At 40.9% G+C, this 22938-nt stretch overlaps 1 protein-coding gene across 1 annotated transcript; it reads left to right on the top strand.

Annotated features, from left to right (window-relative positions):
- The first annotated feature begins 7566 nt into the window (after window positions 1-7566).
- Window positions 7567-9510, top strand: LOC120805607 (glial cell line-derived neurotrophic factor-like). The gene is made up of 2 exons (XM_040155982.1): window positions 7567-7816; window positions 8853-9510. Exons 1-2 carry the CDS (start codon window positions 7582-7584, stop codon window positions 9419-9421), a joined length of 804 nt encoding a protein of 267 aa, XP_040011916.1. The 5' UTR covers window positions 7567-7581; the 3' UTR covers window positions 9422-9510.
- The last annotated feature ends 13428 nt before the right edge of the window (window positions 9511-22938 follow it).

Raw genomic sequence — 22938 nt, 5'->3', positions numbered from 1 at the left:
AGCAACAGACACTCCACATTAACACTGTGCGCGCGTGTGTTTGTGTGAGTGCGACTGGCGTTTTGCGTGTGCAACGATGACTACAAGGGCAAAAAAATAATGGATCCATTCATCCATGGTGGCCAAAGCAGCTGTTGTGTACACATTAATATGTAACTAACCGTCCAGCTGAGTCCGTGTCATTCATTGTGTGTGTGTGTGGGGGGGGGGCAAGCTAAAAAAAAACACAGGTGAAGTTTGAACAAGAGGAGTGTGGAGTGTGTTTCAACTCGCAACGTGCACGTGCGTGTGTACTTGAGAGAGAGTGAGTGAGAGGATGGTGTTTGCAGAGGGATCCCAGCTTCCTGGGATCAGAGAGGCGTTTTTCTTCCCGAGACTTTTTCTCGGCCATCAGTGTGAGCGCAACCGCACCAGGGTCTATTAACACTGATAAAGTGCATTTCGATAAGTCAAGGTTGTCCCGAGCCTCCGCTATGGTTTTACTCATTACACGTCAATCACAAATCACTGCTAAACAACGCCGTAGCCTTTGAATTACACCAACTCTTTCCTCCCCGGGATCACACTTTGAACCATTTCCCGTCGGTTTTCTTATCGTAGTATTATATTGTATGACAGGTACCATGGCAGCAAATCTAACCGGCTGATCTGCTAAATCATTATCATTTTTGGACACCTACTTAGACTTTGTTTTTTGGAGTCAGGCATATTCCACCTTCATACAAACTGAGTGTGTAAAACCCAGCAACTACTCGAGCCATCAACTTCTAGAAAATCATCTGAAAATCCTCCTATCTACTTCTGATCCCACATTTTTGCCCCGACCCATGCCTTCAGCTACGGAGAGTCTTTCCGAGCAGAAATTTCAAATAAACCTTTGGGGCCTGCCAAACACAGTGATAACTACTGCGGACACATCAAGTGGTTTTACATTTTCATTGCAGTCATTTCTCTAAGGACTCCCTCTGTTTGGGCACAGCAGCTCAGATCGGCCCATCAATCCATCAATATCCATCTGACAGCTGGTACTGTAAAGGTAGAATGGTGCTATTAACCTGAGGCCAAGACTCAGGATGCAGCTGTCATGTCACACTCATGTCATCTGTATGAGTTCGGTTATGACATGAAAACTCTCATTTTGCCTTATGGCCACCGGTAAAACACTGAATATTAGGTCCAGTCCAAAATCCACAATGTCTTAATTGCAAATGGCTCGCTCTCAGTATCTGAAAGGGACACATAAGAAACAGTAGCAAGCACGCGAGAGAAAGGAAACATTGGGAAAGGATAGTAGAGAAAAATCAAATCAACATGTCTGTTCTCAGAAACCTCAGCCACCGCCCGTCTCACCGAAGATTGTGGTTGATTGAAGTGTCGACTGCATTTAACAAAACGTCGTCGTCCATTTCCTTTGCAGTAATGGCATTCCTGTTTGCAGTCAGAAAACCATCTCATAACAGCCTTAGTAATAGGAGCGCTCCAAATAACAGTGCTTAGAATGAGATGAAATTTTGACACGGCAATTCCTTAAACCCAGTCAGACAAAGGTAATCAGGCGTAGTCTGTATTTTCAAATCAGAAACACCAACACGCCCCAGTCTTTTTTTTAATGTATGTATGTGTGTTTGGGTGTTGTCCTCCTTTATGATATGCAGCTATCAGTTTACCAATGATCACCAAAAGAAAATCATGCCATCAAACATAATCAAAGACCTCAAGAACAAATACGGCAGAATATTGGTCTTGCCACACAACACAGAGTTGTGTTAATTTCAGTTCTTCTTGCTTCCGTCCTTCTCCACATTCACATGTGCCAATTATCTTAATTATGTACTCTCTGGGTCACAGAGGCAAAATGTGATCTGATTATTCCTGGCTATTCACCTGCTACTATCAACCAATAACCAAAACATAACACAGGAACAGCCAGAGGACTACACCTCTACAGAGTTAAGAGTGACTTACGGTGAGCGAAATATCATTTTATTTTTATTTTTCCTTTATTTTACCAGGAAATCCCATTGAGATTTAAAAAAAAAAAATCTCTTTTACAAGAGAGAAGTGGCCAAGATAGCTGCCATTTAAAATCCCAACATATTAAAATAAAACATGTAAAATATAAAACATTAAATACCAAATATACGGCATGATATACAAAAATAAAAAACAAACAAACAAACAAAAAACACCAATTCTAACTTAATGGTCTCTCAAGAAAAACATCCAGATAAGATGTTTTTCATTGCTGTTTTAGAGAAACTCTACACTGTGTGGACAAAAGGAAGATGATTTTCTGCACTTGTGATCTCACATTTAGACACATGCTTGATTTCACTGATAATGAAATATTGACAGCAGGGTGGAGACAATGTCAGCACTCAGTTACTTCAGAATAACAGAAATCAGATGTTATCTGGACCTTGTGTTCTCACCTGTTCTCACCCAATCCGCACCTGTTTTTGAGTTTTATAACATCCCTTTTAATGCCTTGACCAAAGGTTTGAACACTGATATACAAGATATAATTTCATAAGATCTGACACAGCACCTTATTTTACATTTCAATCCAGTCCAGGCTCTGCATTTGGAGCTTGTGACACACCTGAGAGAAATTACAGTAACAGTTACGCCGTAAATGGAGTGTAGTCCGATCGGCGACGTAGACCGCAACTAAACTACAAACATAACAAAGGCTTTCAAAGGATCTCCACAGTCTGACAACAGAGGATGGTTATCATCACCAAGAGTAACTACACAAGGGTGGTGAGGCGATGTGCAGCGGCTGAGGTGGACACTGGATTGAATGTGAGGGGTTCACTGGTTCCATCTCCTGGACAAATACAAACACAGGAGAAGATGGAGAGACTGACTATTTTATATGGTACCCTAATAAAAATAATAACCTTTTCCTCCTGGCAAGCAAGTTTGTTCGAACCACGAGCGAAATACAAAGTGGCTTTCATAATAGCCTTGTCCAATTAAATAAATTATTTGTCAATTTTTAAAAATGTTTTCAATCTAAAATAAGCAAATAAACCAGACTGGTGGTTTAGAAAATTGTTTAACTTAATGAGAAGAACAGCAGCCTGTAGTCAAAAGGGTGTGACATGTTTTGTCAGATTTGAGGGGAACTAATTGGTTCTTTCTTACCACACCACGGAGATCACTAAAATATCAAGATAAATTGATTTTAGTCTTTATCTGCATACAGGACCTCCACCTCTGTTGTGTAATCATCCGTTAACCTTCAACATGTGTAGAAGACATGTTGTGTGTTATTTCCACCTTGCATATAAAAAAATAATCATAAGAATTCCTTTTAATTCTTTTCAGTGTACTACATGTATTTCTGTGCCTTCAAAAACGGGGAACAGACAGTCACTTTGCAGAAAAGAAAGTTATTGATAGGTAAGCAAGTTATTGTAGTTAAACGTGAAATAAAGAAAAGAAAGGTGTTAAAGCCACTGATGTGCTGTGTAACACAATGATGATAACAGTGGTAAACAGTGTCCACTAGTGGCAGCATTTAAGTCCTACCTGCACATGTGTGAGGGATCAGCAAATCTGGGCTCAGGGTTCTCAACCACTTTTCTAATCTGCATTTAATAAATTACTGGATGTAAAGTTCATTCAAATGAACAAACATTTTGGTGTGATGCAGCCACCTAGCGGCCGATAATGTCGCACTTACTTACAATTACACAATTGGAGGCAAATGTAGACTAAACGGTCTACTTGTTTTAACATCATAAATGCTACTGACCCCACTTTAACATTTCTGAGCCAACTCCCAGCGGTTCAGCTCAGCAGATGGCATCCACTCTCACAGCCTGATCGCTCTCACCCTGAGGCTCCAGCAGCACCAGTGTACATATGGTGTGGATTACTCTCTAAGCACCACTACGGCTTGCCAAGGAGGTGATTTTTATCATGTATTCTATCATCCATCCACCGCCACCCGAATCCATGAGTCGCTATAAGATCACCACGCGGGGAACTTCTTACTTTTGCAGTCAAACTAAATTAAGCTAATATCAGGGCAAGAAACAGCTGATTTGATAACAACTGGTTATTTTTCTTATTTTTGGTAAATTCTCACACTAAATATTAATATCCACATACTAAATTAAGCGAATCCAAAGCTCTCCAGTGGTTAAAGCTTACCTTTGGAGCCTAAAATTGATCAGCTCCCTCTGCTCCTGAGCCCTAACCTTGGCAATTGTTAGAGAAATACACAAGCTGACCAGTTATTTGAAATCCATCTGGCATAAATAAAACAGCCATGCTAGCTTCTCTGTGAGTCTGAACTTAGACATAGCCGTATTTTGAGCTTAATGCTAAAGTCAGCATGCTAACATGCTCACAGTGACAAATACTAACATGCTGATGTTTCGAAGGTAGAACATTTACCATGTTCACCGTCTTAGTTTAGTGATAATTGGCACGAACGTTTGCTATTGAGCACCAAAAAGAAAAAGCTGAGGCTGATGGCAATGCCATGACTAATTCAAATTTCGACTTGACAATGGCCCCAGAAAAAAAAAATGAAGGGATCACCACAGCCATTGGGAATTATCCTCATGTCACCATGGATAGTGTACCAAATTTCATGGCAATCCATCACACCGTTTTTTAGATATCTCATTCTGGACCAATCGACTGACTGACATTGCCATCCCTCGAACCGTGTGCCTCTAACATGGCAAACAACAATTCTGTAACTATGGCATTAAATCACTCGCAAATGCAGAAAACATGATGACAGGAAACATTATCGCATATCTCGCCACTCTTCCTGACAGTGTGTAGAGTCGGGATATTCCTTTTTCTGCTAATTAGTACACCGGCAGCCGTGTCCCGAACCAGAAGTCCACTCCTGCTGTCAGCTCCTCCCTCCCATAAGCCATTCCGGGGCTGCAGTTTTGATGTTGGCCGATAATGACGGTTGAAATGACCTGTGCCATTGGCCACATGTAAGTCAAACTGAGCCCCCAAAATGTCTGACAGATTCAATTGCAGATCAGCCCCTGATTAGCCCCGGTGCCTTGCGTGAAAGGAAATGGACATCTGTTTGGTATATTTGCTGCTTGGCAAGGGTGTAATTGCTTGAGGATGAGGTATTTCCATACAGTTAAGTGAGCAAGTCAGTGGAAAGGGTAGCCTCTTCTGATTCATAAGTACACTAACTTCTAAAAACACAAGTGGAAGACAACTCTAATTCTGTGTGACTTTATAGTTACAGCATATTGGGATACTCAAATGGTTTTTGCATGTTCAATGTACTCAAGTGATTACAATACCATGTGGCTTAACATGTTTGCACACACTGACACAAACATGATTCATCATGAAACACTACACTTCGAGGGTGCATGGACGTGCGTGTGTGCTTACACACCTGTATATGCTGCACAAATGCCTGTGGATGTACAGTATGTATTTTACATCAACCTTGTTTATGAGCTGCTGTAAAGTCTAAGGCCTGCCTTGAACTGCAGTGGAGGAAATGGAAAGATTTTAATGGTTAAAAAAAAAAAAGTTTGTCTGCACCAGAGCAGATTTACATTTTATCCACAATAATCACTCTCAAAGCACAGAGATAATGAAGGCTATGGCTGCCCTGAATGGCACAAAGCAGAAAAAGGTCTGCACATTTCATGGATTGCAAGGATTCATTTGGTAACTGTAGTCTTTGGTGGACAAAATCAGAAGACACTTGAACCTATTGGCACCTATTTACTTATTCTTTGTCCTGGTGTCAAGACCAAATGTGAGAAGTTAAATTTGCTTTCTGAAACACACTAAAACAGAAACCTGCATTATTGGTCTAGTCTTTGCTCTGGACATCTCCATATACACGAACTGGACCTTGATCCAACTGGACTTTGAATTAAATATGCTCGTGTGGTATATATTATCATCTATATTCACCATTTGCTCTGCCTATCCTTAACAAAAAAATCTTAAAACTTTGCAGCTGTGTGTGTGATTAGTTTTACTTAGGTAATAAACACCTTTTAACTACTCTTGGAAGGAGAGCACTTGACATGTAGGCACATAAACTCAGATCGCTTTCACTCATCTTTCCTCTGGTTTCGATCATTAAACATAGTTTCATCCATGCACATCCCTGCCTTCTCTAAAACAATTATTAGAGAGAGAATAACAACATAATTTGACACAGTGAAAAGATAAAAAGATGGAATTTGTCTTGTTCACATTCTTTCATTGAACTATGGAGGAGATAGATGTGAGGTGAGGCCACAATGTGACAGCAGAGGGATTTAATCTGCAGCTTTGCTGCAAGGTCTGTGTTTCTTATTGATGCTCACTATGGCTGGTTTACAGCTTCCGAAGGCAGTTTACAATTGCTTAATTTGTTTAACAGCAAAACACATGTGCGGTAAGTTGATCCATTCACTTGTAGTTTGTTGTGTGTCTCAGCATCATTATATCATAGTAAGAATTTGAATAGAAACAAATTTTTCCCCAAATTCTCAAACAGGCAATTGTTATTCAACAAAAATGAGAAAATCTTTTCAACACAATTTAACAGGCCTTTAAAATGTTGTTCTGCGCCTTTAAAGCCAGTGGTTCCTGGCATGTCTCTTACAGAAACTGAGGAAGGCAATACGCCAAAAGAAATCTAATGGAAAATACATTTATCCTCACTTAGTCATAAACTGATCTAAATAAGATTCCCTGTTGCAAAATGTTGGAGGGAAAAGATTTTCGCAAGAAATTGCTGCCGGAATTGTACAAGTCAAGCTGTAATGGAGCTCAGCTCAAAGCCCTTGATGTTAAATAGCCTCTGTTCATCAACGGTAAAACACTGTGGTTTTAAGTAGCAACACAATCTGCCCAGTCTGTTTTGACTGGCTGATTAGAAACACGTTCCCCATCCAATATCAACCAAACACCAAAAGCAGGTTGGGGGAATCTGGTGTAGTGTTAGTGGAAAGTGTGAAACTCAGCCATCTGAGTACACAGACTGAGCCTCCCTTCATAACACAACTCCTCCACTCTCGCCACCTCTGGACCTCAAGTTCAATCACGAATCTGGACTCCATCCCCTCTGCGTAGTCTGCATGGGTGGAGACTGGGGGAAGCAGAGGATGGGCCGTCAGACGTCACCACCACTCCCCATCCCTCCTGTTAGACCTCTCTCGCTTCTCCTCAGTCAGGATTGATGGTAAGTGGGGATGAACAGGAGTGTGTGCGTCACTGAATGAAAACCCGAGTGAAGGAACTGTAAACTGGGAATGTTTTTTCTTCTTCTTCTTCTTCTTCAAACCGTCGGTTTGCAAACAAGCGCAGAGGGATGTCAGTTTGCGCTTCTGCCTTTGGTTTCTTGCGCCTTGGATGTTGCGCCTGTGAGTGATAGCGTGTGGTTTACAGTACGCGGGCAGTAACATATTGATCTTCACCATTTTCCAGTGGCAAGAACCCGAACTAATGAGTGCGCCCCACAGTTTCCTCTCCAACTACTAGACGTCTTCAACATGCCGTTCGCCGTCGCCGCCACATGATACCTGTTGATTTTGCATCGCGCCATGTCCTTCTGCCGGACTGAAGTGGACAATGAAGTTATGGGATGGACTGACCACTTGTCTGGTACTGCTGAGCGCCGTGCACGCCAGCCCGCTGCTCCGGAGCCGACGGCAGTCCGCGTCCGCCAAGAGGGGAGGGCGCGCCGCCGAGAGTCCCCTGGAGCTCCCGCCGGTTCAGGTCCGCCTGGCCGTCACCTCCCCGGGCGTCAGCCGCGCTGAGGCGGATACGGCGGACTGGGGAGAGGCGCTGGCAGGAGGAGGAACATGTAAGAGCCCCTGGTTTTGTACGGAGTGTCAAAAGTGCCAAAAGCATCCCAAGACGTCATTTGTATCCAGCAGGCTTGCGTAGCCTTAAACTGTCTTTATTTCTTTCACGAATGATATTGTTATCTGTGTCCAATAGATAAAATGACAATGTAAAAGAAAACTGGAAACATATGGACCCGGCCTCTCTTTAGGCTTATTTTCACCCGAGAACAAAACTCAATGTTTAGACTGAATTTGATACTAAACAACTTATTGAAACGGACATATTTTAGAGTGCATGGTCCAGTTACTGAAAACATTAGCAGTGATATCTCATTCTGCCCTCTAACCTCCATACCGATAAGGCCTACCTCATTCAGAGCTAGTGGGCTTTGATGTCAGTACTTTCTTCATACTTTTCCCACAGCGTAAGACACCCGCAGAAAACATGCTTATCAGTTTTTTGACAGAAATGAATGATGGTATGTAGGTTCGCAGCTAACTGTTATTTTTGTGATTGATTAATTGAATCTAATCTAGTTTATAACATTGTGTAATGTAAATGTAAAAATGCCCGTCCCAGTTTCCTAAAGCTCAAGGGGATGTCTTCAGTGGCTTGTTTTGCCTGGCCAACTGTCCAAAACCTAATCCTACATGTTTGAATGTTTAGAGTTTTTGCTATTAAAAAAAACAACTTAACAATTGATTGATTGTTAAAATAGATGTCGATTGATATTCTGTGAATCCACTAATTGATTAATTATTTTAGCTCTTGTGGTATGTGCCACAAGGCCACATATTGGCTGCTGTAGCTTTAACGAAGTCCAAGCAAACATACAACTGTCTAGATAAGAATGGGATCCATTTGTAACTTGGATGAAGCAGTTCAAATGGAATTCCTCTGCAGAAAAAAAACAACAATGTGTGTACAATTTGTACGTGTAGTTTCTTACACTACACTTCAACTCCTCAGTAGCCGGTATGATGTGGTAAACATACGTTCTGTCCAATATGATATATCCTTGTAAGAGTGCCAGTCCTCTTATTGTGTTTCAGACACCATGGAGGAGCCCCTCCTGAGTGAGTTTCAAGATGTGGTGGACTTCATCAAAGTGACCATCAGCAGAATACGTCGCTCCTCCTCATCCCCCGTGTCCTCATCTACCTCTTCCTCCACCACCTCTTCCCCCTCCAACGAAAACTTGAGCAGTAGCAATCGACACAGAAGGGAGAGGAAGAAGGGGGCGAGCGGCAAAGGAGGAAGAGGAGGAGCTAGAGGTGCGGAGTCAGGAAGGAAGGTTAGAGGAGGAGGAGGCGGCAGTGGACGAGCACAGGGCTGCGTGCTCAAACAGATCCATCTCAACGTGTCGGACCTCGGTCTGGGCTACCGCTCCAGCGAGGAAATGTTATTCAGGTACTGCTCGGGACCATGCAGGAAGTCCGAGACCAACTACGACAAAATCCTCTACAATCTCGCTCACAACAGGAGGCTTCCTCCCAAAGACACGCCCCCTCAGGCTTGCTGCCGGCCAACAGCGTTTGACGATGATCTCTCGTTTCTGGATGACAACCTCGTTTACCACACCGTGAAGAAGCACTCTGCCAGGAAATGTGGTTGTGTGTAGGGAGTGTGAGCTCAACCTAAAAGACTAAAATCAATCAAACTCAATGAATGAGACTCACTCTGTCTACTGTATAGGACATATGTTATGGTATGGACAAAGTTAGACACATATGAAATGTATTTATGAAATCTTGAATATATTAACTTATTGATATTTATTTTGGTTTTTTTTATAAGGAATAAATGTTATTTATTACTGTAATGTGGTATTTTAGAGTTTGCCAAAGGTTTAAATCAAACAAGTTTTATTTCCATATAAAAGCAGTGAAAGACTTGGTGGTTTACATTGCAAAATGATCTTTTATGCATCAGGATCTTATGTTAAAGGTGCCCTGTGGAGTTTCCTTGCAAACAAACACCCGTGTGCCTGCGCGTTGTCAGTGTCATTTGACTGCATTGTTTTCCTCCTTATTTTTTTTTTTTTTTAATGAGGTGAAAGAAGCTATAGCATGATTAGATTAATTACTTTAATACTTGATGATATATGGTTCTCCTCTAAGATGAATTGCTGTGGTACTGAAACAAGATTTCCTCACTTTAAAAAACATAACTACAACTTTATTTTTTATACAGTATTCACTTTTAGATTGTCTCATTTAATTTTTAATAAATGCATTCTTACACGGTGTTGTGTATTCTGTGATGTCCTCAGGAATCAATGTTTCTGTCCTTTGTAGATGAGTTTAGAAGAGAACACGTCACGTTGTTGCAAGTCTGTCTACCTTGTAACTATTACCCCACAAAAACTTTGGTTTCCAAGTTTACTCCGTAATGCTACTACATAAACATGATGCCGATCAAAAATTAGTCGGGGGGGAAGACCGCTGAACGTGAACGGTAGCAGAAATTGATAATTGTATTTCTGTCACTTTTTGGGTAAAAGAGGGAGAGGAACATTAGAGCAATACAGCATTAGGGCTGAAATCTGTTGAGTCCTTTAAGAAACGAGAGAAAACTTAAAAGGATGAGTAGAATCTGAAGTTATCAAATGACAGGCAAACGCATTAAACACAGGAGAGAATGGAGTATCCATACCCAAAGTACAGTACAGTATCTATAGTATAAAAGTAGAAGGAAGGTGAGACCAACAGTGAGGGATGAAAGATGGATGGATGAAAGGTGAGAGTTAAAAGATATTACAACATAAAGAAAACAACATGGAAGGATGAGCAATGAAGTTAAGAGCTACAGTATACTGTATGTTGGAAGAGAGAGGGAGGGCAAAGAAAAGACAGAATGATTAAAAGGCAGCAAATATCCTGAGAAGACAATGATGTAGGAGAACATGAAAGGAAAAGTCTTGCTTAACTAATGTGTTTGGTCGGTATCTGATCAGTCCCCTGCTCTCTTACATTTTAAAGCCTTTCCTCTGCCTGTCTCCCGAACTTTGAGTCAGTACAGCCTGGTTCCCAAGCCCTTATCACTTTTATTTATCTGAGTCATTATCTTCATAAACAGCATTCTGTGTTTGTCTGTTATACAGAGATCATACACCAGTCAGGCTCAGAGCTGGAGATTAATACAGTTTGACCGCTGGGGTTTCACTGGAAGGCATGTTTAGCTCCGGGGGCATATCTTAGAAACTTGAACTCACGAAGAAGTTACTATTCCCGCGCTTGAAATTTTGATCTCTAATCTGCAGCCAGAAACTTTGGTACTAAACCAGTTTCTCACAATATCATTTAAAAGAAAAGGATCTACAAACTAGTGCCAAGTTTAATTTTATTTTGAGTTTCCTTGATTTTTGGACAGCTTAGAAATGCAGCACATAGAGTGGGTCAAAATTTTCCACAGCCATCTATTCTACTCATTTTTTTTAGTTTCCAGGCCACAGTTTGGCCTGGTCAAATGCTTAAGTAAAATGTATGTAATGTGCTACTATGGGCCCAGTTAAACATATGCCTAAATGAACTATGACAGTTCCAGACTGTCAGAGTGGAAAATATACATTAAAAGTTTGTCAGCTTTAGCTGTTGACATCAGAGGAAATAATTAGCACTAACTGACAGTCAGAGGATAGTGTCATTAGTCAGATGAGTCATCTGCTCTCTTGTTCACGGTGTCAGAGGAGCTTGTAATGAAGGATAATGTTCCACTGGAGTGTAATACAACACAAGTGGTAGTGGTTAAGGGGATGGCTTTCCAAACAGGTGCTAAATACTGGCCGAACAGTACACGCTAACACACTGATGTTGCGGGAAGAACTTTAGAAGATCAGCTCACCAAAAGTACTAAATAACACATTTTCTGTCCTGCCTGTGTTTGGTGTCTAGCCATGCAGATAAACTTAGATTTATTGGCAAGTGCGAAGTTTTTTATTGGGACTACCTCTGTTGTAAAAAAAAAAAAAAAGAAAAAGAAAAAGTAGTTTGAATGAAAACTGCTTTTACCAAGGTCTGTGGGTTATCCAGAGTACCCAGGGCGCTGTTTGTGGAAAGACGAGATCCTGTTGAATTTCCTAAACACATCTTTTGTTCTGCGAGTTACCCAAACACATTTCATTCACGTCCACTGTGTCAGCATTGAGAAAAAAAAAAGAAGAAAAAAATCTCAAGCCGTGTCAACACAGAAAGCGTTTCAGATTCAGGTTTCAGTCATCCGACTAACACGCATCTCATGGAACAGATGCACTTCTACTTCGTCAGTCCAACTGTCTACACATCGCACTTATTTTAAATATTTTCATGCTTCAAGTCTACATTCATCCATTTTACACACGTAACTACAGTGATTGTGTACTGGGCTGTGAGAGCTTCCAAAATGCAGGTGACCTGGAACCCAGTGGTGTGCATGAACACATTGTCTGGATGCAGACGGAGGACTGAGGCTGCTGCTCTTCTGCTAACGTACTGCTCACACTATGCCTCCTGTGTAGACACAGTGTCAGAGGCAAATATTTCAAAACCTGGGCAAATCCAACCATTTTGTAATTTATAAAATCTGTAAAATCTATTTTGTACTTTGTGCAACTGACCCTTCAAAAACGAAGCTTGAAACTAAAATGCACATCTTATAGCAAGATGAAAGCTTTATATTTATATTTATTAGAGGAAATGTTTAAATTTATACTTTTTCCATATGGATATTTTATTGAGTAACTGACTCAAAGACCTTTTGTAGAAATTACCGGGGGTAAAGACAGCACGTGAAGTTCATTTTTCCCATGATTTCCAAACCGATCTGGTGACACTGCAGTTAAAAGTTGACCCCTCAGGCCAGCTGCATCTCAGCGCCTGGGTTCATGATGGTTTACATCGTAAGAGGTTCAGCATGGTAGCTCAAATTCTCATCATTCAATTCAAATCCGTGACCAGTTTGTTTACAAGAGGAAGCAATTGTGGGCAGAGCCTTGTCTGCCACTATTGTGCCAGATGGCGTGAGAAAAGATACAAAGGATGACCTAAAAGTAATCACGGTTATACCAAGCATGTCGTGAGATTTGACAAACCACAAGAAGCTCTTTGTGCCACTGCTCTGGAATCTGTCAGTGTGACTCAAGCTATATGATGAGTCAATTGTAAAGACAACCACAGAAGGATGAAGGAGAGGCATAGAAGATGAAAACAATACAGCTACCGAATCAAGACGTATGATAACAACACAATGCTGATGTTGTCTTAAGATCGAGAGAAGCGCAGAGATCTGCTATCTTCTCATCTTTACAACTGATAAAAGTAGTGTGTTTTCATGAATCTTTCACCAGGAATTCCCAAAAACTTTAAAAGCCTGAAGGCTGCGAACAAAGGGGAAAAAAAAGGAAGGGAGAAGTTTGGTGTTTTGGCACCGAAGCTCTGCTATATCTAAAATAGATAGTAAGAAGTCCAAAGAAAACACTAGTATTTTTGTGATTTATACAAGAAACAGGCCCTTCAACCCTCTTATTGCTGAGTGCCATTGTTTAAGAAACACTGCTGTGCTGTCGTCGGCTGCAACACAAAGCAGAGGCAGAGGAGATTAACATGGAGCTGTAACCGCACAGCACTCTCATCTTCAACTGGCCTATCGCCAAACCTCCAGTCTGGACCACCAGCCACAGGCTCCCCACTCATCACTATTACCACACATACACACACACACACACACACACACACAGACACGTGTTATCAGTCATCGCAGTTGTGAACTGTAGATGGAATATACACCGATTCGGCCAATGGCCAGTGAGAGGCAGAGAGGGGACAGTCAACACCGTCTTACAACACAATAACATCAGTGGTGCAATGTGAGAAAATAAGTCTGTTTTGAAAAAGTCTGCTTCCTGAGAAAATGAAGTTAAATTTTTTGTGTTAAATTTTTTTGGGGAGACAGTGATAGTGCTGAAATATAACCCAGGAAGATCAAAAGAAACAGAGCATCTGAGATATTTCCGCAGCTCACCATACATACGATGTAATCCCTTGATATTTAAAAAAAAAAATATATATATATATATATATATATATTTGACATATCTAAACCACTTGACCCAGCCCAGACACAAACAGGCGCATAACACATGACTGATTAGCTATTGCAGGAGCTGAAGTGGCGAGGGGTGTGAATGCAGCACAATCACCGTGCATGTTGGTGTGTGAGAGAGATGGTTAAATATTCAGTTGAAACCTGAGAATGTGCGATACAGTGCTCTGTTTCTGCCTCCCACCGGGGATACGTCGCATACGTCGTGTGTGTGTGTGTGTGTGTGTGTGTGTGTGTGTGTGTGTGTGTGTGTGTGTGTGTGTGTGTGTGTGTGTGTGTGTGTGTGTGTGTGTGTGTGTGTGTGGATGCTTTCGAACAAGCAATATCAGTGTTTAGCAGTTGTGTGACAGATGAGAGGGCCATTTACTTTAGCTTTACTTTAGTTTTATTGTAAAAATGTTCCGTTTCAACCCTCAAAAAAAAAAAAAAAATCATAAAGATTAAAACTCTTAAGACCAGTTTTAATTTTCTGATTCATATTAGCTCAAAGTTGGATCAAATATTGTATAAGAGACACAAGCACAAAGATGTTACGTCTGATCCCCTTTTTACCAGCAAGAATTTACGTCAGACGAATGATGAACTGTATTTTTGATGTAAATAATATACTTTCTTGTGACTACATGATGACAGATTACATGTAATATTTGTGGCATTTTCACCTGTCACATCTATTAACAAAGTTTTGCCAGAGAATTTCTACCTCTAACTTGTTTCAGGGATAATGAATAAAAAAATAATTTTCTTGCACACAGTCAGACTGTCAAAAAAGACAGATATGAGTGGGTCTTCTGTGTTTGTTTTTTGCATCCATGTCTACATACCTGCTAATGAGCCAGTTTGTGAGCACAAATATTTGTACGGTTAAGGACGAAAAAACAATCTCACCAGAAAGGTCCTGTCAGTAGATGTTCTGGACCTTTGGACCAGATCACGCGATCTCCCTCAGCAGATGGAGTTTGCTCAATTGCAGATGTTCACATTTCCATTTTTGTCTGAGCACTTTAAGGACCTCTTGTCCATGCTATCTTAAAAACTGAGATTACAATTTCAGTCTCGACCTTGAAAACAACAGTTGAAAAAACAATCTTACCACATAGTTTACTCAGTAGCTGTTGTGGAGCTTTCAGTCATACAACTCGAAATTCCTCTACAGCAGCAGCTTGGCTCAAGTTTTGGCTCAGTTTCTGTGGGGTAAAGTTAAAAAAAAAATTGTGTTAAATTTACTTTAGTGTTAAGTCATTTTGGCCAAGGTGTGGGTCAGGTTTTCATTTTCTTTAAGGTGGAGAGTTTTTTTAAACCCGTAATAACTGGGGGGGACAGCGGAAACTAGTTGTGAATACAATATTGACATATCATCAACTTTTAAGTTGATATGACAAACTTGTTAACAAACCGTTGCTTATTTAGACATCCAGCAGTTACGAGTTTCATTATTGTTCAGTTTGTGGCCACCTGATGAATGTAAGTCCAATGTTAATTTCCTTTGAGGTCTGTTTGCGTTTTCTACCATCTCCCGAGGGAAAGATCTGGCTCTTTAGCTAAATGTTCAGTGTTCACCAGCTTGCTGCAACACAGCCGCCTGCTGCGGCTGGAAACAGCGCCATGAGAGCGGTGAGAGCGAACCAAAACAGTAAAGTTGTGGGCCGGACAGCTAAAAAACAAGCTAAAACTCAATGTAAATCTTTGAAGCTGAGGGGAGCTGCAGATTCAAGTGATAATTTTCTGTCGGGTAATCGCTATGAGCGGTCCCTTTTACATTGTCACGGTGTTCTCTGACTCTCACTTGATACTTTGTCATTATAAAAAAATACCAATTATAGCCGCCTCAGTGTTGAGTCCACAGAGTCGAAAGTGAACAAGCTAACTCATACTACACTGTTTCAACTGTTCAATTGAAGCATCAGCTAACGAAAGCCAAGAGCTGTAGCTGCTAAACTAAACTGTTTGCTAACCTCAACCAATCAACTCTGTTCAAATGAACTGTTGCCCGACTAACTAACCAAACACTTTGTTGAGGAAGATTATGTGATATTTTTCTCAACTGTTGTTTCCGAGGTAAAGAATGAATACTCAACCTCAGTGTGTGTACCTGCATTTTAGATGAATTCTTCACAAACAGAAACAAGATCGGGGGCAGACGGACAAATAATACGGACACAAATCGAGCCTGCTCTCTGGCTAAGTTTATTCGTATTGCGGTCAGGTCAGAACCTGTTAATAATAATTCGAGATGGCAATTAAGATAAATAACATGTAACACAAACTTTAAACAGCTGTAACGACGAGTCTATTTTTTGCAAAATAATAATTTCAGGCCTTTAATCATGTTGCTCCATCCGTGAGGGACCTGTGTCACTTTACATGAAAAATGTGAATTTGGGAGTTACATGACAACATACTACAGCGGTTCCCTCTGGGGTTATAAAGGTTATAAATGTCACAAAATGTACATAGCATACATTGTCAATACATCAGTTTACATTCCTCTCATCGTTTACACATGTGGCTCTGAAGCACCTCTGCTTCACTGAGGTACAGAGTGGAACTGCTGTAATCTCCATTGTAAACACAGTAGTGGTGTGTGTCTGTGTATGTGTGTGTGTGTGTGTGTGTGTGTGTGTCTAAGACCCTAGGAGGCAAACCAGACCCCAACTCACCATCCATCCTCCCCTCGCGAGGAAAAGGCAGACCTCCCTTTATCCCTTTCTCACTCCTCACTATCCCTCCATCCTCCTTGTGTCTTTACCACCTCCCACATCTCTACTTACTCTCCCCTCTCCCTTGTGTCCCCATGCGTTTTGATGTCCCTTGGCTTAATCCATTATCGTCTCAAGCTCTCCATCCTTGCGTTTTCTTGTTCTCCTTCACCCCCGTGAATAAACGCAGGACTTGGCTTGCTGACTGCTGCCTACTGTGTTTGTGTGTGTAAATCCATGTGCACTTCTGTGTGTCTGCATATTCCCTGGTGATAAAGGAAGGAACCTCTCACTTCCTCCATAAACACCTCAGTGGTATGCAAAGGTTCTGTAGTGAGAGCTTTTGACTCCTTCACCCTCTGTAACTGCAGTTATGTCTTGTAAATACGAAACATCAATATTTATTGAAATGTCTTACGTGGGTACTCTGAGAAAATTAGAAAGGTTCTTGGCCCAGCATTAAAAGAAAAGAAAAGAAACTTTTAAACACAAAGTAAACCTGACTTTAGTAATCCGTTTTCATGTGTTTCAGGTTTGTTTATTTAGACATTTCTCATTACTTTAACCATCTCTGTTTCTGTAGCATGAGCATTTCGGCTACGTGAGCTAACATTTCAGTGACATGTCAGTCACAGCTGACTGTTAGCTAGCACATTAATCCTCTAACTGTCAGCTACAAATTTCAAGCTATAACATTAACATAATGTAAATAATCTAGGTGGGTGACTAAGCAGCATGTATAGCAATGTAAAAAAAAGCTCCATACTTTTATGAAAGATATTTTAATATTCAAGAATGTAGCTTGGCCAGCCGTATTGCTAGCTAATACCGACAAGTCAGTGGCTAATCCTAAAACATAATAAACCTGAATAATTAAATGATGAAATTTATGAAATTATAGCTTATTAATATTGTTAATTATTAATAGCTTATTGTTATTATTATATGTATTTATGTGATAGAATCATGCATAAGAAGAACCCAAAGAGTTCTTTCCAATGAACCCTGTAAAATAATTCCCTATTTAGAGGTGCCACATGTACCGAGACATAGAACCCAAAAAGGGTCAGTATAGGACCCCCTTTTTTTACAAGTGTATTGCTGCACTGATTTCTGCAATTTGATCTCTGTTATGTTATCCATTTATGTAGAGTACTTGTGCCTCAAAAGATCATAAATCTGTCGAACATAACTTGGGCATTAAGGGGGAAAGTACCATATTACATAGGTTGGTTTTGGCTTCTAACTGACAATGTGACACACTTGCACACAAACAGTAACGCAAGTGGGCTGCTGTGTTCTTACCTTCTAACACCAACCATATCCATGCTCTAAACTCGAGCCAGACGGAAAGAACAACACTGCAGCTTTCCAACAATTGACATACCACTGAGCCATGAGTGTATAGCTACATAAATCTACGGCTCATCAGGATGCTAAAACAATATGGGCTTCGCAGCCATGTAAGCAAGCATTCCTGTGTGATAGCTGCAGCCTTGCACAAGTCTTTCCTCTTCTTTGTCCTTTATGGAAAATTCACAGCATGAAAACAAAAAGGTAAGGCTTGTTTTAAGTAAGAAAAAAGATTCACACCTCAATGAAATCTAAATATTTAAGCTACGTTTCAGTGTTTATGATCATGTTCAGATGAAAGAAACAAGAGAGATGTTGCAGAGGAGGATGTTTTCAAGGTGACGTGCAGACAGAGTATGAGCCAAATCCATACTCACAACACTGAGATTAGACGTCCAGATCGGCCCACTGATACACAGGGGCGCTAGAAACTGAAAAAGAAACTGAATTTATGCATACATTCTATGTAAAAACACATCAGGTACACATGCAAAGCAACAAATCACACCTCAGCAGTCAGTTGGAGAATAAATGCATTGAAAAAAAAAAAAAAAACAAGATTACCACTATCCTACAAATACCTATACAAATATTTACATGCCTCTGATCCTCTAACAGATATCTGTTTCCCCCCTGAGGTGAATGGAGCCTGAAATGACTCCTACTAAGCCAGAAAATGACTCACAGAGCAAAAGCACGCAGCAAACAGTTCGAACCTCTGACTCACAGCCCCTTTATAACCCCTCTATAACCTTTCATAGTCTAGAATGACCTTCTTCTGGCCCCTCGTAGTGCCTTAATAACCCCCATCCAGGCCTGAGTGAGCAGACACAGAGCTGATGGAAATTTGATATCTCGTGCTCAGTTGCCCTGTAATTCACTCACACACATCATCTAGCCCTGACAAAAACACACACGCAAGTATGATCCGCTCGCAGGGATGCAGGCATGCTTAACACAGACACATCATGTACATATGAACACACGCAGACACACAGTGGCCGATGTCTAACTGCTGAAGATTTGAGGGGTTACCTTTGACTGTGATCCAACAAAAAGTTAGAAGGAAGAGGAGGATAGTAACATGGCATGTTTATTTGCCCTTTGATTTTATTTAAGTTATGCCATGTGGTGGAAAGCGCCCTTGTACCACTGTGAGGTGGACACATTTTTAACAGAGATTACCAGAACAGGAAATAAAACATTGACCTCTGTAATGTTTCTGCCATGCTTTAACCTTTGAGGTACACACAGAACAACATTAACGGTTTAAAAAAAACAACTCCTCTCCCCCCTGGATGGAAAAACAGAATCCCTACCACAGGCTACTTTGGGCCAAATACAGAGCTAATAACTTTAATTCTTACAGCATTTTTTCATCCAATTTTCCTGCAATCTCCAAAAGACATTTAACCTAACAGCACTTAATTTCTAAGGTGTGCAAAACTACAGCAGATACATGTAAGTTTAAAATCTGCAAACAAGAGCAACAATATTATAATGTATTTTAAGCAATAGATTGACATTTTGGGAAATGCACATATTTACTCTCTTACTGAGAGTTGGATGAGAAGATTGATACCGCTTTCATGTCTGTATGATAAATATGAAGCTACAGCCAGCAGCCAGTTAGCTTAGCATAGAATACAATGGAAACTTGGGGAACAGCTAGCTTAGCTCTGTCCAAAAGTACAAAAATCCACCTACTTAAGACGTTATAACTCAGTTGTTTGATCTGTACAAAAACATGTAAAGAAAAAAAAAGTGTTAAAAAAAAACATGTTGTGTTGTGGGAGGCTTATGTGTCAGTGTTTTTGGATACAAACGGGCGAAAAGTCAGGATCTATTGGACTCAGCTGCAATTATTTTGACCATTAAAAAAAAAAAAAAAAAAAGTTGTCTCTTACATGTCCACCAACATCATAGAAGTGTAATGTTAAATTGCTGGAGTAAGCCTTTAAAGAATAACTGAGGCTGTTTTGTGTCTTGACTTGTGTTTTGTGTTTGCTTTTTTTTCAGTACAAGTAGAGCAAATAAAAAGTCACCTGTTTTGTGTCTATCTCTTTAAGAATGTACAGAGTAAAAATGAATATAAGGGTTGAACATTTTAGCATGTTTTAGATATAAATACACAACTTTTTATTATTTTTTTATATTTTATGTCTCTCATGTTCAACCCTGAGGTGTGCTATGTCTCGCCTGGGTGCAATATAAGTTTTCTTTTGGGGACAATAAAATTAATGTTGAGGCTGAGGAAATATAGAGCGATATGGCCTTATATTAAAATGAGCTAAATAAAGAGGTTAAACCAAAAAACGTGCGCCAATCCCCAAAAAACGATATGTAAAATCAAAGAAGGTTTCCAGCTGCTTTTCTTCATTTTTTGTGGAGCTCTACGTGACTCTGGCATCACTGTGGGACACACTTTTTGTCTTGTTTTCTGCCCAAATCTGTGGTGGATCTTCCATACTGTGGATTCTGTGGATAAATTGTCCTGACACAAAAGAATAACAATTGAGAAACTGTTATGTTTCATGCCTTAGCTGAATTATGAGCAGGCAGAAATGGAAAAACCTGCTGTGTGTAAGCCGGTCACTCATTGAATCTATTATTCAACAAAAGATACCCTGATTACAGCACTTCACACTGAGGCTGAACACACAGGAAACTGTCAACATGTGCTGAAGTCACACAGGAAGCTGCCATAATGTCAACAAAGCACACTGACATCAAAGGATCCATAACAAGATGGAGGCACTGGCCTCACATGTAGCAGGAGCAGTGGGGGAGCCCGAGGAAAAAGCAGCCACACCCACACTAGACAGAAATGAGCTTGCATAAATCTGTATCTTGCATTATGTCTGCACATTAATAAGTACTAATCTTCAAAGATAAGTACTTATAAATTTCAGGGTAGACGAGCAGACGCTGACCATTCTCCAGCACACACAGAATAAACTGACCTCAACAGTGACTGCCGCTGTGGACCCAGCACAAAACACATTACAGATCAGCTAAAACAAGCACTTAGCAAAGAGCAAATGTTGCACACAGTTAACCATTTATCTGACAGCCAGGGGAGGATGCATTGTTATTTCTGTAATTTTTTGTGCTATTGTTGTTAATGACTGTGCTGAAGTCGAAATGCCAACAACTGTCCGTCCTGTGCGACGAGGCAGACAGTGAAGTTTTTCAAATCTGAGTCGTGTTACAACAGTTGCGTCATTTCTGTGCACGTGTGCCACACAGCTATAGCAGAAGTTGACTTGCCTTGTAAATCTGGGCGCAATTAGCTGCTGGGACAGAAATCAAAATGCCAAGGCAAGACATCACGTGGGCCTAAGGAAGATGGATTTCAGCTACACAATGGTGTTATGACAGGTAGCTGGGAGAAAGAAAATAGTAAAGAGCATGGAATTATGAGACAGAGCTCGTTTTCCCTCTTGATCTTCCCCCTTTCTCTCTACCCCCATTTCCCACATCTGTAGAACAGATTATTCTTGTGGCAGATGGGTGAGATTAACCCCTAACAAGACTCCACATTAACACCTCGCCTCTCTACTGTGTCTGTCTGTCTGGAATATGACGGATTAGCTGCTGAAAGCCTCGTGGTACACGGCAAAGCAAGAACACACACCTTCTCCGGGTCAAGGAGCAGGGCAGAAGATAACCTTTGAATTTTAGCTCTGGGCACCCGAGTCTCTGTCTCATGTGCACACCGCACATCCACACCGATCACAAACCCTCCTCCTCACATCTCCCTTCTATTAGCCCCATGAGAATTACACACACTCGCAATCCTTAGAAGAGTTAAGCCTTTGCCCTTGGCCAGGTCATATTGACTTCCCCTGTGTGAGAGCAGGAACATACAGTGTATTACGAATTATTGGTGCATGTCTTCGAATGTAGTGATCCATGATGAAATAGGTGCACACAGGCCGAGGGCTAGAGGGAACACGGGAGAGCACACACATATACACACACACACACACACACACACACACACACACACACACACACACACACAAGTAACAACCACAAAACATGTTACAAAGCATGGAAACAGGCAAAATCTCAAATACAGTTTATGCAGAGATAAGCATGCAAATTCCTGCACGAGGAGTCACACACATACACATTTAGGCCACCACCTACATGCCTCTGGGGGTACAAAGATACACAAATCATGACATTCATTTTCTCACACCTGCAAAGACACATACACACAGTCTTAAGTCTTGTAAAATGGCTTTTATGGGTGCCACCTGTCCATATGGGATCTGACAAACACACCAAGGTCTCTCTTGTTTAGTTGAATTAAGTCTCTGTAGCTGTTAACACATGGCACCAGCCTTTCTCCTCTCTTTCACTTCCTGCACAGCCCGTCCTCTCTTTGCCGCAACCGCACCCAACACACACACTCACACTCACGCACAGGGCCCAGGGTTGGCTCTGCTAGTGGTGGAAGTTATCCATCACATTTTCATCCCCTCTCTCCATGGAGCCCGTCACAGTCACCTCATCTCTCCTCATCACATCTGCCAAAAAACCTCTCTCTCACCCTTGCAGCACTGACGGTTTAACAAATGTTCCCAGTGTGAAAATTTCTCAGACTTTACTGTATTGACATGATGGGGAGTTTTCAGTTTTGGCCATCGCCCCAAATCCTAGGATGATACTTCAGCCTTGCTTGAAACTCTGTGGAAAAAGGAATGCTTCGCTGGTAGACACAATGACAGCAGATCTATGGTTTCCAGTACCAAAAGTTATTATGCGCATTGCAGCAGACGGCTTTTCAATACTTATCTGCAGATTCTTTTCCTGATCAGTTGATTAACGGTTATTCTATGAAATGTCAATTTCAGTTTCCAAGGTTACAATAGTCCAAACCCCAGAGATATTCAGTTAACAATGATATAAAACAGAACAAAAAGCAAATCCTCCCATTTTAGAGGGCTACAACAAGTAACTGATTGACATTTTTGATTTTGAATCATTTTGGAAAATG

This window comes from Xiphias gladius, chromosome 19 (genome assembly GCF_016859285.1).
Source record: "Xiphias gladius isolate SHS-SW01 ecotype Sanya breed wild chromosome 19, ASM1685928v1, whole genome shotgun sequence".
NCBI lineage: Eukaryota > Metazoa > Chordata > Actinopteri > Istiophoriformes > Xiphiidae > Xiphias > Xiphias gladius.
This window is presented reverse-complemented; position numbering and strand designations above follow the sequence as displayed.

Bases quoted from the DNA above. Each gene is read 5' to 3' on its own strand.
- LOC120805607 (XM_040155982.1), top strand. From the start codon at position 7,582: ATGAAGTTATGGGATGGACTGACCACTTGTCTGGTACTGCTGAGCGCC. The intron at 7,817-8,852 runs GTAAGAGCCCCT...ATTGTGTTTCAG, and splicing joins GCTGGCAGGAGGAGGAACAT to ACACCATGGAGGAGCCCCTC.